General features: G+C 39.0%; 2 protein-coding genes across 4 annotated transcripts in view; one reads left to right on the forward strand and one right to left on the reverse strand.

Annotated features, from left to right (window-relative positions):
* Window positions 1-4,959, forward strand: part of CCDC85C (coiled-coil domain containing 85C) — a 161,632-nt gene extending 156,673 nt beyond the window's left edge. For both annotated transcript variants that reach the window (XM_045016927.1, XM_045016928.1), the window contains one exon: window positions 1,326-4,959. In XM_045016927.1, the coding sequence (XP_044872862.1) occupies window positions 1,326-1,415 (90 nt within the window). In that variant the 3' untranslated portion in view covers window positions 1,416-4,959. The remainder of the gene's footprint in view (window positions 1-1,325) is intronic.
* Window positions 4,960-5,154: 195 nt separating this feature from the next.
* The window catches only part of CCNK (cyclin K), a 32,049-nt gene continuing 21,500 nt past the window's right edge, over window positions 5,155-15,703 (reverse strand). For both annotated transcript variants that reach the window (XM_045016925.1, XM_045016926.1), the window contains 3 exons: window positions 11,369-11,402; window positions 10,481-10,552; window positions 5,155-6,509 (listed from right to left, as the gene is read on the reverse strand). In XM_045016925.1, coding sequence (XP_044872860.1) covers window positions 5,902-6,509; window positions 10,481-10,552; window positions 11,369-11,402 — 714 coding nt within the window. In that variant the 3' untranslated portion in view covers window positions 5,155-5,901. The remainder of the gene's footprint in view (window positions 6,510-10,480; window positions 10,553-11,368; window positions 11,403-15,703) is intronic.

The following is a 15,703-nucleotide window of genomic DNA, read 5'->3' on the forward strand; positions in this document are numbered from 1 at the left end:
CCCACAGAGAAATTCAGGCATCAGGAAAACTAAATTGAAGCTCCGCTAAATTCTGTATGGGCAGGAGCCAAATATCAAATACCTGAATACTTAATTTGATGCATTTGCACAGAAGAAACCTAGGGCTGAGCTGCCTTAAAGGATACAGACACCACCTGCCCCACTCATTTCCTGGGAGAGAGTGGCTTATCCTATTAGGGCTGATTGACAGTTATGCAACTGTCTTTACCTGGCTAGGTGGTTTCAATTTTCAGCCCTGTGTATTGATCTTGATTTGTAAGCAGAGGTCCCCTGGATGTCCCTGAGAATTTTTATGCTTTTCCAGTATGGTTGATTAAAAGCATAGGTTGGTCCTTTTGCCTTAATTTATATGTTTTAGGGTATTTAAAGTCATAGAAATTGAGTGACCATAATCTGATGTCAGAATTAGAATCCTCTTGTTTGAATCCAGTAGGGGTGATTACATATGATTTTTGGCACCCGCTAACATGTTTGGCCTAGCAACCACATTGTATACGGAGGTTGCCACATATTATAAACTGAGCATTTGTGCCAGAACTTTGCTCTGGCTGAGGTGTGGCTGCTTGCTACTGCTGCTCCACTACCTTTTATTCCAGGCAGAATGATCTAATAAGAAAAATGACTTGGGTACACACTGTGGATGAAAAGTGAGCTTTGTATTGCTGTTAAAACATTGCTCAAGCTGAGAGTCACGTGTTTTAGAGGATTTTCTGCTTGACAGTGCGGTGTTTCCCAGAGCAGGGACTCTGGGAAACACTGTGGCATATTCTCTTTGAAATCCATATTGCAAGGCAGAATATCAGTGGGGCCTTTTTCGTGCACGAGAATTGCAGAGGAAGCAAAACTCTGCAAATTTTTTGAATAGGTTGGTGATGGTGTGTTTCAAAACTACTGGAATGGCACATTGGTGCAGAAATGTGATACGATTTTATTTATGGAAAATATGAATGTATTATTTTGGTGACTTAATTTTTAAAAAGGTGATGTTGGGCAGGAAGATCATAAACTGTTCAGTGTGGATTTTCTTCCTTTCCCCACGTAAAGCATGAACGAATTTAAAAGCTAGCCCCAAATTTGCCCTACATAACCCCACCCCGTCAAAAAACAGGGTTTAAAAAAAACTTTTACATTCCTGAATATACAAATACTATAGTTAATCCCCTGCAGAACATGTAATTTAGTGCATAAGTGCCATCTAATGGTCATATGTAGAACTGCAACTCTGGTTTGGAAACCTGCCTATTTTGACTTCCAGACAAATAATGTAGCTCATCAACTGCAATCTTTCCCCCCCTTTCTCACAGGTTGTCTGGCGAAAGTTGGGTGATGCAGCAAGTTCCAAACCATCCATCAGGCAACACCTTTCAGGAAACCAGTTCAAGGGGCCATTGTAGGAACGTCACGCTGAAAACTAGAAGCAACTCTATAAAGAATCAGAGAGGAAGAGAGCTCTGTTTCTAGCAGCCAGTTTGGATTTTTTTTTGCAACTGTCTATAGTGTAAATATGGCAGCTAAAGGCTTAGCCTCCAGGCTATGATCTGGAACCAATGTTAAATGGGTTAATCATCCTATAACCGCAGACTTGTGTCACTTGTATTGTAGTGCAAACCTGCTTTGTTGTATGGTCTCTATGTAGAATTACCTAACAAGAGAATTTCTAGGAGGAAAAATGGAACCCTAACCTGGAGAAGTTATTTTGTATTGCTTCTGTCCACCTGCTCGTTAATTGATTCATAACTAGGCTGGTGGCTCTATGCAGCATGTTTTTGGATTCTCCCAAGGAAACAAAAATCGGAATCAGGTGGCTTATTGGCTGTCCCTTTACTGAGCTGCTAAAACTGCTTGGAGGTCCTTATTTTTGGAGGATGACATGCAACTATTTTCAAAAGCTGTCATATAAAATACTTTGCGGAATGATAAAACACTGAAAGCACCTTGTATGTTGTACCGTATTGACCATGACACAGGTCCATATCAGGTATGCAGAATAGCCTGAGCCGCCATTTCAGCTGCTAGTGACGTGATTTTAATGGAACAAATGATACTGCAGTCATAATGTGAATAATTTCAAGTCATTTAGCCACAATCCAGTCTGAATATGGTAACACTGTTCTTGTAAAGCTCCTACTGTTAAATGCTTAGGTAAGAACAGCTTTCCGCCAATATGGCTCACCGTTTCGACAGGAGGAGTTTCTCTCTCGGATCCTTGTGTTTGTCTTGACATTCACTCACATCATAAGGATTTTTTTTTAATGTCCTTGTTGAAATACTGAACTAAATTGGTTACTTTGTGATGTAATCAAAGCAACAGCCATTCAGAGCTGCGTAAATGCTATATCAACAGAAGCTGTCACATGAGGCTGTTGCTGCCATTTAAGCTTTATTTTTGTTAAACCAAAATGGAGTGTTTTTTTCCTTCTATATATAAAAATAATGAGACTTATTTTGGTATTGTGGAGTAGCTGCTTGTGGAGCTGTAGTAAGAGGTTGAGTTGACCCCTTTCGGTTCCATCTTGTCACAAGAACTGGCCCTGTATTTCATGAGATGTTCTTTCCCTTTCCCCTCCAATAGTCTACAGGAAACTGGACTCAGTTAGTAAACCTGCCCTTGTAAAATAAAATAATCTTAATATGTGCATGTAGATTCAATGCCACCTCTTCAAAAATGGCATTGGTTTTGGTGCTTAGTTTGAAGCTTTAATGACTTCAGATGTTGCCATGTTAGAAAAATCAGTCAGTTACCTAAATGCAATTGGAGGTTGTTACGATTAGATACATTTGTTTTGCATTAGCTGAGTTCTTGACTCCGATTAGCACGAAGCACCTACAAATAACTGTCAGTCCTGCAGGTTCTAACACAAGTGAATAGTCTCACTGTCTAATGAGCCTACTTGCCTGAGTAAGGAATTTGCAGGATTGAGCAATAAAGAAACAGGAATATAAACAAAATAAAAATTCAGCAGTAAGTCACTGTAGAATAAGAATGGGCCCTGGTAGCTGAGATCAGTGAGTTATTAGAAACTCCCTCAACAGCAGTTCACTTCCCCCTAAAGCGTACCTCAGCTGTGTCAGCCACTATTGAGCTGACAAACTAACTCTATACTAGGTTTATGCAGTCTGTGTAGCCTGGCAGAAACTAGCCTAGAAAATGGCACACTGGTTATCTTTTAAGAGTTGACCTCTTCTAGAGCATTCTGAATTTCCTCTTCCTAGCTTTTCGTTTTGACCATTTTCAGCCTATTACTGTCTATACGACCCATCAGTTTCTTTTCTTTTTTGCTCAACTGTTTCCTTCATATAAAGGATAGGGGAAAAGCATGATTTTTTTCCTTCCAGAGTAAGGCAGCAAAGAAAGTTTTAATTTCCCCTCTGAGCTATAAAATGTATATATGGCTGCTCAATCCATCTACTTGAAAGGCCATTGTAATTATGCCAGTGTCCAAACTCTGGATTGAGTGTTAGGGAGCAGAATTGATTTACTTCAGCAAATTTCAACTAAAGCAGCAGAAGTGTTGCCAGTAAAGCCTGTAGAGTGTTGATAGTATTGATAATGTGCTTGCTGGTCTCTAAGTAGCTTAGACTAACAAATAAGCATTTAATGATCCCTCCCTCTCAACAGGACTGAGAGCTAAAACTAGCCAGTTTACTTCTCTCACTGGCTCTGACCTACTCATCCAAATTTACTCTTAATCAGCTATATCTATCACAAGCCATTTTGTGGCTTGAAGCTTTGTCCATATTCTGGTTTCATCTGCAGATCTTAAACTCTTAACTAAAGGGGAAACAGCACTAAACCTGAGGCATGTCGTATGGCTGTACACCCCAGAGAGCTGGCTTAGAAGACAGTCTTTTTAGTTAAACCACTGAAGGATCCTTTATACTAGTAGGGTAAAATTATATTTTGTATGATTCTACTTGGCAGCATAAGCCCCAAATGCAAGATGTGCATTGTTGATTTTATAGAAGTACATGAAAGTTAGTGCTGCATGTATTTTTTTTAAAGTTTGCTACTCTTTGTATTTGGCTCCACTTGAGCTAAAAAAAAAAAAAGTGTCTTCCTGGGGGGAAAAAGACACTCAATGACATTACAGAATGACTTGGGTGCTAAACTTTCAGTTGTCTAAAAAGATGTTTTATATGCACATTTCAATTCACTCTTTACTATGCTCTAGGTCTACTGTGAAAACGACCTGAAAAACTTTGTATAGTAAGTTTGAGGGAAACCCTCCCCAAAATGGTGGCCATTAAGTTGATATACATGGCGCTACTGTCCCCAGTCTATTTAGAGGCTCCAAATTCTGCAGCCCTGAGACAAACAAAGCTTCCATTGACTTCAAATGGAGTTTTGCTTGCTTTAGGAAAGCAGAATCAGGCCCTTAAGTTTTCTTTGAGTGAAACAGGCATTTTGAAATGGTGTGGTGTAACCAACTTCAGGAGGCGCGTTGCACCTTTAATAAGACTGCTGAGCCCACCCTTGAGAATGGCACATTTTTATCCAAATATTATTAGATATAAATCAGTGTTAAAGTGACCTTTTATCTTTTTAGAAACTGGGTGGGGAAAAAAGTACTACTGATCTTTTTCAAAGTGCATGACTGTAAAGTGATAAAATTGTATATTTTTCATAATGTGGGGAAAGTCTATTTGAACTGCTTTGGGAAATCAGTTTGAAGTTTGATTTCTGTTAAACCTGTGATCTTACAGCCTTCTTGTATATGATTTACAAAAGAAACTGGAATAAATTAGCACCCACTGTTGTGTACATAGCAAAATCTTTAGACATTAGCACGCATTTATACCTTTTATTGAATCACTTTGGGGAGGGGGGAATCAGATTTTTTTGATGTGTAAAACATTCATTTGAAATATTTTAGTAAAAATGAAGTATGAGATTGTGATAGTGTATACTTTCAGTTGAATAAAATAAAGTACATTCTTTGTAAGTGAGCTGTGATGCTTTGAAATTGATAGAACACTGCTGAAATATTCTTACAGTGAGTTAGTCAGAGGTAAAACACCTACACAGAATAAGATTTCCTCTTGCAGCAGTATAAACATGAACAGTAATTTTAGGGAGACAGACTATGTAGAGCTACTGGGGAAAAAAGATTTTGAAATAACTTGGAAAATCCATTAAATTCAGATTGTTTTATTTGGGTACAAGTGAATGAAGCAGTCCTATTTATAACCCAGGTGTAAATCACAGTATGTTGTTACATTCAGACTTTCACACTTAGAAAATATATATATTTATGTACAGGAATTTGCAAATAGGTGTAAACATACTTAATTTTTCAAGATAGTTCATTCCAAAACAAAAATATTAGCAAGGCAAACATCTCAAAATGATTTATGTCAGCCGGGGGTTGTAAATATATACATATTAAATAAAGTAGCTCTGAGAGCTACTTAATGAAAATGAACTTTTTTTTTTTTTAAACACTCTAGATGGAACTTCAGGATATCTGACTATTCTGATACTCAAAAGTAGGCACTGATTTCTAGAAGAAAATTTACTTCTTACCGATATAAATGAGCCAATATGGCTGGTTAAAGTCACTAGTACAAAGTAATCCAGTGCTGGAATAACTCAAGACAATTTAGTCAGACAACTTAGTTTTAAATCAAATGTATAAATTTAGATTTTTAATTATCTCTGCCATGTCTATATTAAAAGCCTATATATCTTGCCATTAACAATACTGCAAGTAGGTCAACTAAGATTCCATTTCACTGTTCCATGTCTTTATATACTATACCAGAATCTAGATTATACAAATTACTTTCCTATTTATCTTTACAATATGGTCGCTGCTCAAGTATTCTGCCTTTTAAACTATTCCTCAAAATTAAAAAAGATATTTGTACACAATTCTCATGCTATCTCATCCATGTAGCACGTCCAAGTCCTGCAACAGGTGGCATAACAGGTGGTGGTATTGGAGGTGGTACTGGTGGTTGTCCACCAGGGGGAACTGTGGGAGGGGGATAATTGGCTGGTGGCATTCCCAGCCCTGGAGGTGGATGAGTTGGAGGCAGTCGTGGAGGTGGGAAGTTAGGATTGTACGTAGGTGGAGGAGGGTACCCAGGAGTAGGTGGTGGGATATTAGGGGGTGGAAATGATGTAGGCGGAGGTGGAGGAACAGGTGGAGGAGGGTTAGGAGGATACACATGAGGATGATACGGTAAGTGAGTTGGTGGTCCATAAGCTGGTGGCAAAGCTCCATAGGTTGGTCCTTCGGTTTTCATCATTGACTGAAGACTCTGATAACCTTCCCCTGACATGTAAGAATTTGTAGTGGACATTCCAGTTATGTAGCTGGAAGGTGGAGGTGGTGGAGGACGATGAGGCATAGGTGGTGGCTGATGTACGGGTGCAGGATGAGCTGGAGGAGGAATCTGGACCTTTGGTATGTCTACAGAGTCCACTGTAGTACTTTGCTCTGCTTCTCCCATTGAAACTGCAGTTGTCAAAGGAAGCTTACGGTCTGCAACAGACAAAAGAAGCTTATTCTGTAGCACAGCAATAAGTACTACCTACACTGCTATGTTTTTCTTAAAATGTTAATATGTTGTACATAGTAGCCTGCTCTCTTTCTGTTTGTTCTGCAGCTAAAATATTTGGAAATCACATGCAATAAGACCTTCTAAGGTCAAAACACAGAAGAAACAGCAGATACCCCACAGTGAAAATTAACTTTATTAGTCTTAGAGACTAACAAATTTATTTGAGCATAAGCTTTCATGGGCTACAACCCACTTCATCGGATGCACAGAATGGAACACATACAGAGAACATGAAAAGGTGGGAGTTGTCCTACCAACTTTAAGAGGCTAATTAATTAAGAGAAAAAACTTTTGTAGTGATAATCAAGATAGCCCATTACAGACCGTTTGACAAGAGCTGTGAGAATATTCTATGCATCTGATGAAGTGGGCTGTCGCCCACGAAAGCTTATGCTCAAATAAATTTGTTAGTCTCTAAGGTGCCACAAGTACTCCTGTTCTTTTTGCGGATACAGACTAACACGGCTGCTACTCTGAAACCTTTATTCCTTCCACACTGCTGAGATTGTTCTATGACCAGTACAGATAAACAGTTGACTAAATCCATACAGTCCAGCAGATGCTTAGGAACAAAGCCACCAAATGCCTGTGCTGACGTTACCTTCAACATCTTTTAACTACTCTAGGAAACAAATGTGATACAATGAAAAGAATTCTTTTGATGAGTTGGGATTTGAATTTCTGCACCAGTTTTGATTCCTGTGTTAGAACTTATTGAGGCTACTAAGATTATGGGAAAGTTTACAAAAGGTCACAGTATATGCTACTGTTTTGGCCACTTCCATGTAAGCAAACATGAACCTTAGGTCTGCTAAGAAAAGAAAAGATGCAACACAAAGCTTACTCCTGTCTATGCTGATCTATAGCCATCTAAAATTAAATGTGTTACTTTGCAATTTAACATTTCTTATCACTACGTCTGTTTTTCTAAATTATCTTCAGGTACCTTGTAAGAATATGCGCACAATGCCAGCTTGCAGGAAGAGCAAGCTCACGGTGAGCCCTGGTCTGTTGGGTTCTACATCACTGAACGCTAACTACATTCGAGAATATCTGGTCAGCCAGCCTGCTGACAGCAACAGCACTTTTTTTGTGGCTTTCCGCCTTACAATAAGCCCCACATGTCCCAAAAGCTAGATGCAAAGAAAAATCAGCTAAAGAGCAGAGGCAGTGGAAAAAAACCCAACCAGAATATTAGTTTCTAAGTGCAATCATTCCACATGCAAGGGCTACAGAGATTTGAGACAGTGAAACAGACAAGCATTAGGAAAGGGTTACAAAATTTGGGTCATTTCATCTGAGCATTCCTCTCATAAACACTTTTGTCTAATTTCTATTAGTCCCTTTCCCTACTCCCAAAACCAAAAAAATCTTAAACTGGCACAAGATCACACCCAGGAAACTTCAAGTTGATTGGACAAAAGTTGGGGGAAGTTAAAAATCAGATCAAAGCTTGTCTGAACTAAGGGTAGACCAATGTTCTCCATGATAGGACCCAATGGAAGTATCTTCAGAATCCACAGTAGTGAGTTTTAAAATGCTTGACTTATGGAAATAAACTTGTTACACAAAGCTAAGGCACATGTTCTGTTTGTACACAGAATAGTTCACTTTTATAACAAGGTACAAAATATCTTTTCACTGAAAAAGCTGTATAGGGCAGGTCTGCAGAGCTGCCCTTTCACCACTGCCCAACAGTTGAATTAAAATGACAATGCAAAAGAAAGTTGAGAGGGACAAGCCTGCACATGCTACCCTTTGGCTGTAGAATAATCCATCACCATTCTCTCTGTAACAGCCCTAACCTATTTTAAGACTATCAGGTTCCTCTTCTCCCTCCCCCTTTCTCTTCTCAAGACTAAAACCACTTGCAGTATTTTCACCTGTCCTCATAAGGTCATGTTTTTAAAACCCATTAGTTTTGTTGCTCTCTTTGGGGCTCTCTCCAGTCTGTCCACATCTTTCCTAAAGTGTGGTGCCCAAAACTGGATACAATACTCCAGCTGAGGCTTCATCGGTGCCAAGTAGAACAGGACAATAACCTCCATGTCTTACCTATGAAACTCCTGGTAATATACCCACAATACTCCTTTGCATTTGTGTATACACATCTCGGATGTTGAGCAGATTCCCACTGTCTTATTGTCCCCCTCTTGTTGTTCCTATGTCCCTATTATAATTTACCATGCTTCTCTCTCCTGCCCACAACTTCTAGCCCTTCGTGAAGATCACCATTTTGACACAACTACAACCAATAGTAGGATTTTTACCCAGGAGCCAGTGTTGCAGATTAATACATCTGCCTTTGAAGAGCTGCATTGTCAGTTCTTGAATTTGACACTTGAAGAGATTTCCTACATCAGCTTACAAGTGATATGAAAAATAAAAAAACCTTGCATGGCCAGCATATTATTTTTCAGTTAGTTAAAACTTTATTTGCAAAAAGTTTTCAGACACCTGACTCTTCCTCATGGAGGGCTAAGTCCATGACAGATCTGAAGTTAAAAATTTGTGAGTAACTGAAAATAGGATGAATGAAAGTTCCTATTCCATCATAATTGTTGTAGGAAATGCTGAATTTTTAAGGAGTTCATAGTTGGAGTGGTAATACATAGAATAATTAAATATTGTATGGTCTTCATAAAAGGGTGACAGGTGCCATGCTAGCATCAGGCAGTAGCTTCAAATTGCCTCAAACAATCCCACATGTAATATCTCTTCAGAATACACACCTGAACATAGTTTCTAATTCTTATACAGTGCCAACCAGTAAGGGGATGTTCTTTTCCTTGGCTGATTTCCTTAAAGAGGGCTTGATCTGCCAAGGAACCCTGTAATGCTCCAAAATGCCATATGTTTGTGAAAGAAATTGTAGCACTGTGCTTCCAGTGCCTTGATACATTAGCTGTCCTTCCACTGACCCTGAGATATGACATAAATATTTTATAGTGTGTGCTATATAATGCAACCAAAAATGACAGCTCCTAACAGGGGACAACAAGAGACAGAAGAACACAGTGGCAGGGTGTGTGCTTTGTACTATAAAGAGGAACAGGATCAGCTTTTTCCCCCCTTTCCTGTATAAAATGTCAATTAAGTGTGAGGACTACTATAAATAATTTATATAAATCTGATATGTGCATCATAGCTGCACATACCCACCTTCAAAAGAAGTGTGCACTGTTTTATGACAGTGGAGAAGCAGGATCTATTCACTATACTGAATTGTAGAGAAACCAGCCCCTATTTTATTCTCAAATAGGTTACCAAGGGAGGTTGTGGAATCCCTGTCTTTGGAGGTTTTTAATAACAGGTTAGATGAATACCTGTCAAGGATGTTGTAGGTATCCCTTCAATTACAGGAGAACCTCTCAAGGTTCCAGCCCTACATTTTAATGATTCTATACGTTTTCAGCTGCTTCATACGTTTCTCCACAGACTATCAAAACTGGCACAGAATACTTTGTAAACTTGAAGATTCAAGGTTACAAAGATAGTGCCCATTAAAGTTAAAGGTGAAATCGCAAGTCATAACCTTGCTTTTTCAATTAATATTTTCAAATTCCTTTTGGCCTGAAATTTTCCGTAACTTGTCCTAAATCAGCTTTGATATCACCACCTCAAACCAATCCAGTACATAACCACAAATATGACAGAGCAAAACAGACTGTTTGGGAGGTTCAGAGAAGTCTTCTGGCCATTATCTCACTAATGCACTCATTGTTCTAATTACACTATCAAATATTTCATCACCTTTCATACTACAATTAACTTTATTCAACCCAACATGACACTTCTAGCCCACAGTAGCAGAAGAACAAGGTTAAGCACTTAACTCCAAAAGATCCAATAAGAACAGCATGCTGGGAATTAACTCTTAATAAAACCTTACCTGGAGGTGGGTGCACAGGGGGTATTGGTGGATGAGATGTCTCAATTTTAGGAATTTTAGATGGTGGTGGTTCTGAAAAACACAAATTTGGAAGCCCCATCAACAAAAATGTAAGTTTAGTTATGGCTCCATCAGCATACTAAGACCAGAAATCCAGAATGGGTTTTGGGAAAAAGATTTTTTTATTATGTTTATACTGTGCTGTGTAAAGTGGGGCCCCGACTTGTTTGGAGACTCTAGGCATTACCACAGCATGAAATTTAAATAATTTAACTGAAATCTAGCATCACACATGTTAGTTTATTATTAGGGTCTACCCACAACTTTTAACCATGATTTTATGAACGGAGACATGGTTACTTTACTACAGAGATGGAAAAAGAAAGAACTGGCCAAACTTGTTACATAGGCACAGTTGGGGTATACAGCAAAATAATTTGTACAAAGTGGATACTGGAAGACAAACATGTGTTGGCCTAACTCTGTGACAAAAGGAAAACGTGGTAATTAACTATGCTATGCTTGGGTACAGACTGCAAGCCATGCCAGTAATTGGCCAAACTCTTAAGTTATAATGGAGATGGAGCTTTTATAATAGTAATTGTTAGTTCTACTAAGCAGCCTATTTGTATAAGCATAAAGGGATGATGCTTTAGGAATAATTATACTGTACTTCCACAAATAAACCCCCCCCCCTTTTTTTTTTTAATTGGAAGGTCTATATTTAAGCTTGCATAATCAAGACCAAACAAACAGGGTAATTTCCAGACCTAGAAGCAATTTTAGAAGGTGCAGTGAATTAGTTATTCTGGCAAACAGTTTTGCTTATTAAAAAATTGAAAGATATAATATATATATATATATATATTAAAAAATTACAATATCTACCTGATGCCTTGGTTTCTTCTTTGGGAGATACAGCCTATTAGTCAAAAACAACAAAAAAAACAAACAAAATTCACATCAATCGCCAGAACTATACATTATAAAATCTGAATAATTCAAAAATAAAAATATAATTAGCAAACACATACTGCTAATACTAATAGGATGCAGTTTATTAAGGCCTAGTATATGCACAGGTTTTGCATCAATTTAACTAAATCTGTTTCCAATTCGAGTGAGAGAACTGTGGTCTAGACAAGCCCTAAACCTTTTTTTTTTTTTTTTTAAACTAAAAGACCTGTGATGTTCCAAGGCTTTCAAAAGAAACTCTACACACAAAGAGCATTGAATCAGGCAATATGAAGTGGGTAATTTGATTTGGGTAGGAGAGTTGATGGTTAAGAATGTGAGAGAGTGAAGAGTTTGAAAAACGTACCTACTGTGTGTGAACACAGAGCTGCCTTTGTAATTCTTGTCATTTAATATTCACATCTAAATTAATTTATTTGTAATCTACTGAAGAAGCATCATGGTGCAGTGGACAGAGTGCTGACCAGGAAGTCGGGAGACGTGGGCTCTATTTCTGGCTCTGCCTCTGACCTGTTGTGTGAACTTTGGCAAGTCATTTCACCTCTTTATACCTCAGTTACCCAGTCAGTAGGATAATGAAAAAAATATATTTCCCTTTGCAAAGCACTTTAAAATCCTCAGGTAGAAAACACTCTGTAAGAGCCAAGTATTATTGTAACAGCACAGAACGTGGGCGCACACTAAATTCAGAGTGAATGAGAAATGTTTTACAGACATGGGAGTGAGAAAATCAAATGCTTTCACGTTGACACGACTTTCTTTTGGAACATTCTCCCACAAAGTGGCTTGGCGTAGAAACTGCAAATTTATTTTCATTTGTCTGAATTCCTTTAAGTTCTATAAACTTTCTTGCAGACTAAAGTATACACTCGTAGGCTTCCTACCTATTCTGCACCAGCCATCTCAAGCCAATGTAGTTTAAGAAGTTCAGTAAATCTAACAGGAATTTAATGAGCACACAAGCTTATCAAGAAATTAAATTCCTTAGTGGAATCAGCCAAGTTACAGAGCTCCTGTAAGATCCACCAAAACTTCTGCACCAATACTTCACAAATGCAGACAATTACATTCCTGAAGTCTATCCTGAGCCATGCTGCCCTGTAAGTGGAAGTCTGCACTGTCTCCAAGACACAACCGGTGATATTCTGCTTTCTCTAAACCTGCAAACACATTTCCTCCCAATAACTGCAGGATCTCGCCCAAAGAATTTAACTTGACTAATGTCATTAAGTAAACGTTGCAATTTCTTTGGAGTTGGAACTAAATTAAATTTTCTTACAGCTTACTTTAGAGGTAAATAATTCTATAACCTTATAAAAATGTTCTCTAGAGATTGGCCAAAATGTCTGAATGATTAATATGTGAAATTATAAACATCGATAAGGGAAACCATCTAACACTAATTTAACACAAATTCCTTTATTAAATCCAAAGGCCAAAGGGTATTTATACAATTGCTCTAAAAATGCCTAAAAAGCCTAACTAATAAGCAATTTACTACATCCAACCAGTACCAAAACATTTATAAGCATTTGATCAAGATGCTTACAAATGGGCTAGGCCCATGCTTAGACCCATACTGATTGGCCCCAGCATGGTCAGACAGGTATTAGGGGTTTACTTTTTATAGTCATAACAAACAAGTGAGGTCACCGCTTGCTGACTTCAGCTATAAATCAACTTGAGACAACTGACCCTTAGTTCCAGTCTTAATCCTCATAAGATTTACAGCCCCCTTTCTTCACTTATTTTCTCCCCCACTCCTTGCTTACCAGAAGAACAATGGGAAGGTTTGGGCTGGGTTTTTTTATGACAGTTTTTCTTTGTCTTGTTACTGCCGCTCTTTATTTTATTAGTTACTTTTGAAACCATACATCCTTCCCACACTACTAGTAATACTACTTATTCTCATGACCTTCTTTTACTTACTGATTGGGGCCCTCTTTACAACACACAGTATATCCTTAACCAAACTTAAGCTAACTTTAATTCGACTCTTATCCTACACTCTATGCCTGTTATAACATCCCTCTGTGTAGCAATTATCCTCACTATCCTCTCCAAACCTTGTCTGAAAAATTTACTTTTGCCTTGCTTTCCACCAGTTATCTACTCCTGTGCAGTGTAATTCCTCCACTTTTGCCCTACTTCAGTCTGTGTTTAGGTATCAGAACGTATGATTTTCTTACTCTGTAATGACTTATTTGCCTTACTTCACATCCCTCCTTTCCCTTGGCTAGCCTCATTTCTGTTTAATTTAGATGGGACACTCCCTGGGGCAGGAAGCATGACTTTAAATCTCTATGAAGCTCCAGGCCAAGTTACAGCACAACCTACATTGTTAATAAACTGTGAAATCACTAGTTTTCCATATCACACACATGCAAAGCAGCAATAATTCCACTTTGCCAGGGTAGATAGTTTTATTCTGCATTTTAATACCCAACAGATCAAGCAGCTTTAACTGATGCCAAATGATGATCCCACATTTAAAATTCTTCATTAGCACTAAAGTGACACACAAAATGAAAAGTTCTTCCCTACATGTGAAATCAAAGAAGCCATTTTAAATCTGAAGTGACTCCCCCTTGACCATCATGGAGATGACTTCCGAAATTGTTTGCTCTAATGAATCAAATGATCACTTCAAGCAGCGACCAAATTCCATTTTATTAGGTTACTCTGTATTTATTCACAAAGTCTAATCTTGCGAAAATAATTTCATCAAGACGCCCCATCATCATGGAGTAAGTGAAAGCAGCTGATGGAGGAGTCAGTTAATAAAATGGGTCAGACAAAATTTCACACTAATAAGATTTGTGACTAGTTGTTTATGTAAAAGCAGTATGTACCACGTGTCAAAAAAGCCTACCAAAGTGCTTTTTCCAGTCATGTCAGCGAGTGTAATCTTTTTCCTTCAATAAATCACTGAAAATCCTTTTAGCCATTCTTCCATGTAAGATATTGCCTCTTCTAACAAAGGTTACTAAAATCTGTTTATGGAGATTTTTTTTAAATTGGCTATTTAGTTGTGTTGCTGACCAATATCCCATGTTCCATAGTAATATTTTTTTCTAGTACAGTACTTGAAGCTTGAGAAGAGTTCATCGGCAGCTTTAAATGAGGCAATCCTGCAACATACAGTAGAACCTCAGAGTTATGAACTGACCAGTCACCACACCCCTCATTTGGAACTGGAAGTACAGTACGGTACCGGATTAAACAAACTACTAAAAATATAAAGGGCAAGTTTAAAAAAAAGATTTGACAAGCTAAGGAAACTTTCTGTGCCTTTTTCATTTAAATTAAGATGTTTAAAAGCATCTTTTTTCTTCTGCATTAGCAAAGTTTAAAGCTGTATTAAGCCACTGTTCAGTTGTAAACTTTTGAAAGAACCACCATAACCTTTTGTTCAGAGTTATGAACAACCTCCATTCCAAAGGTGTTTGTAACTCTGAAGTTCTACTGTATGTGCACCTGTATTTTTGAAAATTTTACATCTTCAATACAAATGTATCAGCCCCCAATAACATATATTTTAGTTTTACCATTTAAGGTAGTTTTTCCTCAGTAAAATAACAATAAGAACATAAGAACATAAGAAAGGCCGTACCGGGTCAGATCAAAGGTCCATCTAGCCCAGTATCTGTCTACCGACAGTGGCCAATGCCAGGTGCCCCTGAGGGAGTGAACCCAACAGGCAATGATCAAGTGATCTCTCTCCTGCCATCCATCTCCATCCTCTGACGAACAGAGGCTAGGGACACCATTCTTACCCATCCTGGCTAATAGCCATTTATGGACTTAGCCACCATGAATTTATCCAGTCCCCTTTTAAACATTGTTATAGTCCTATAGGAGAGATTATTGGATACAGAGACCGTAATCAGCTGAACGTTCAAAATGTTCTTCCCCACCGACAGTTTAGAACAGGGGTCTCAAACATGCGGCCCGCGGAGCTCTTCCCTGCGGCCCGCGGAGCTCCCCAGGGGAGCTCCGCAGGGGCCCCCAAGAGAAAAGCGGAGAGCCTCGGCGCATAGAGCGCCGAGTCTCCGTCCGAGCGCCTGAGCCCCGCCCCGATCCGAGCCGCGTGGGGAGGGGGCGGGGCTGGGAGCTCTGGGCTGAGCGCTGCGCTCGGCGTGGAGCTCCCAGCCCCGCCCCCTCACCACGCGGCTCTGAGCGGGACCGCCGGAGACGCGCTCGGGTAAGGGGGGGGGGAAGCGGGACCCGCCGGGGCCGGGCCGGGGG

This window comes from Mauremys mutica, chromosome 4 (genome assembly GCF_020497125.1).
Source record: "Mauremys mutica isolate MM-2020 ecotype Southern chromosome 4, ASM2049712v1, whole genome shotgun sequence".
In the NCBI taxonomy this organism is placed as follows: domain Eukaryota; kingdom Metazoa; phylum Chordata; order Testudines; family Geoemydidae; genus Mauremys; species Mauremys mutica.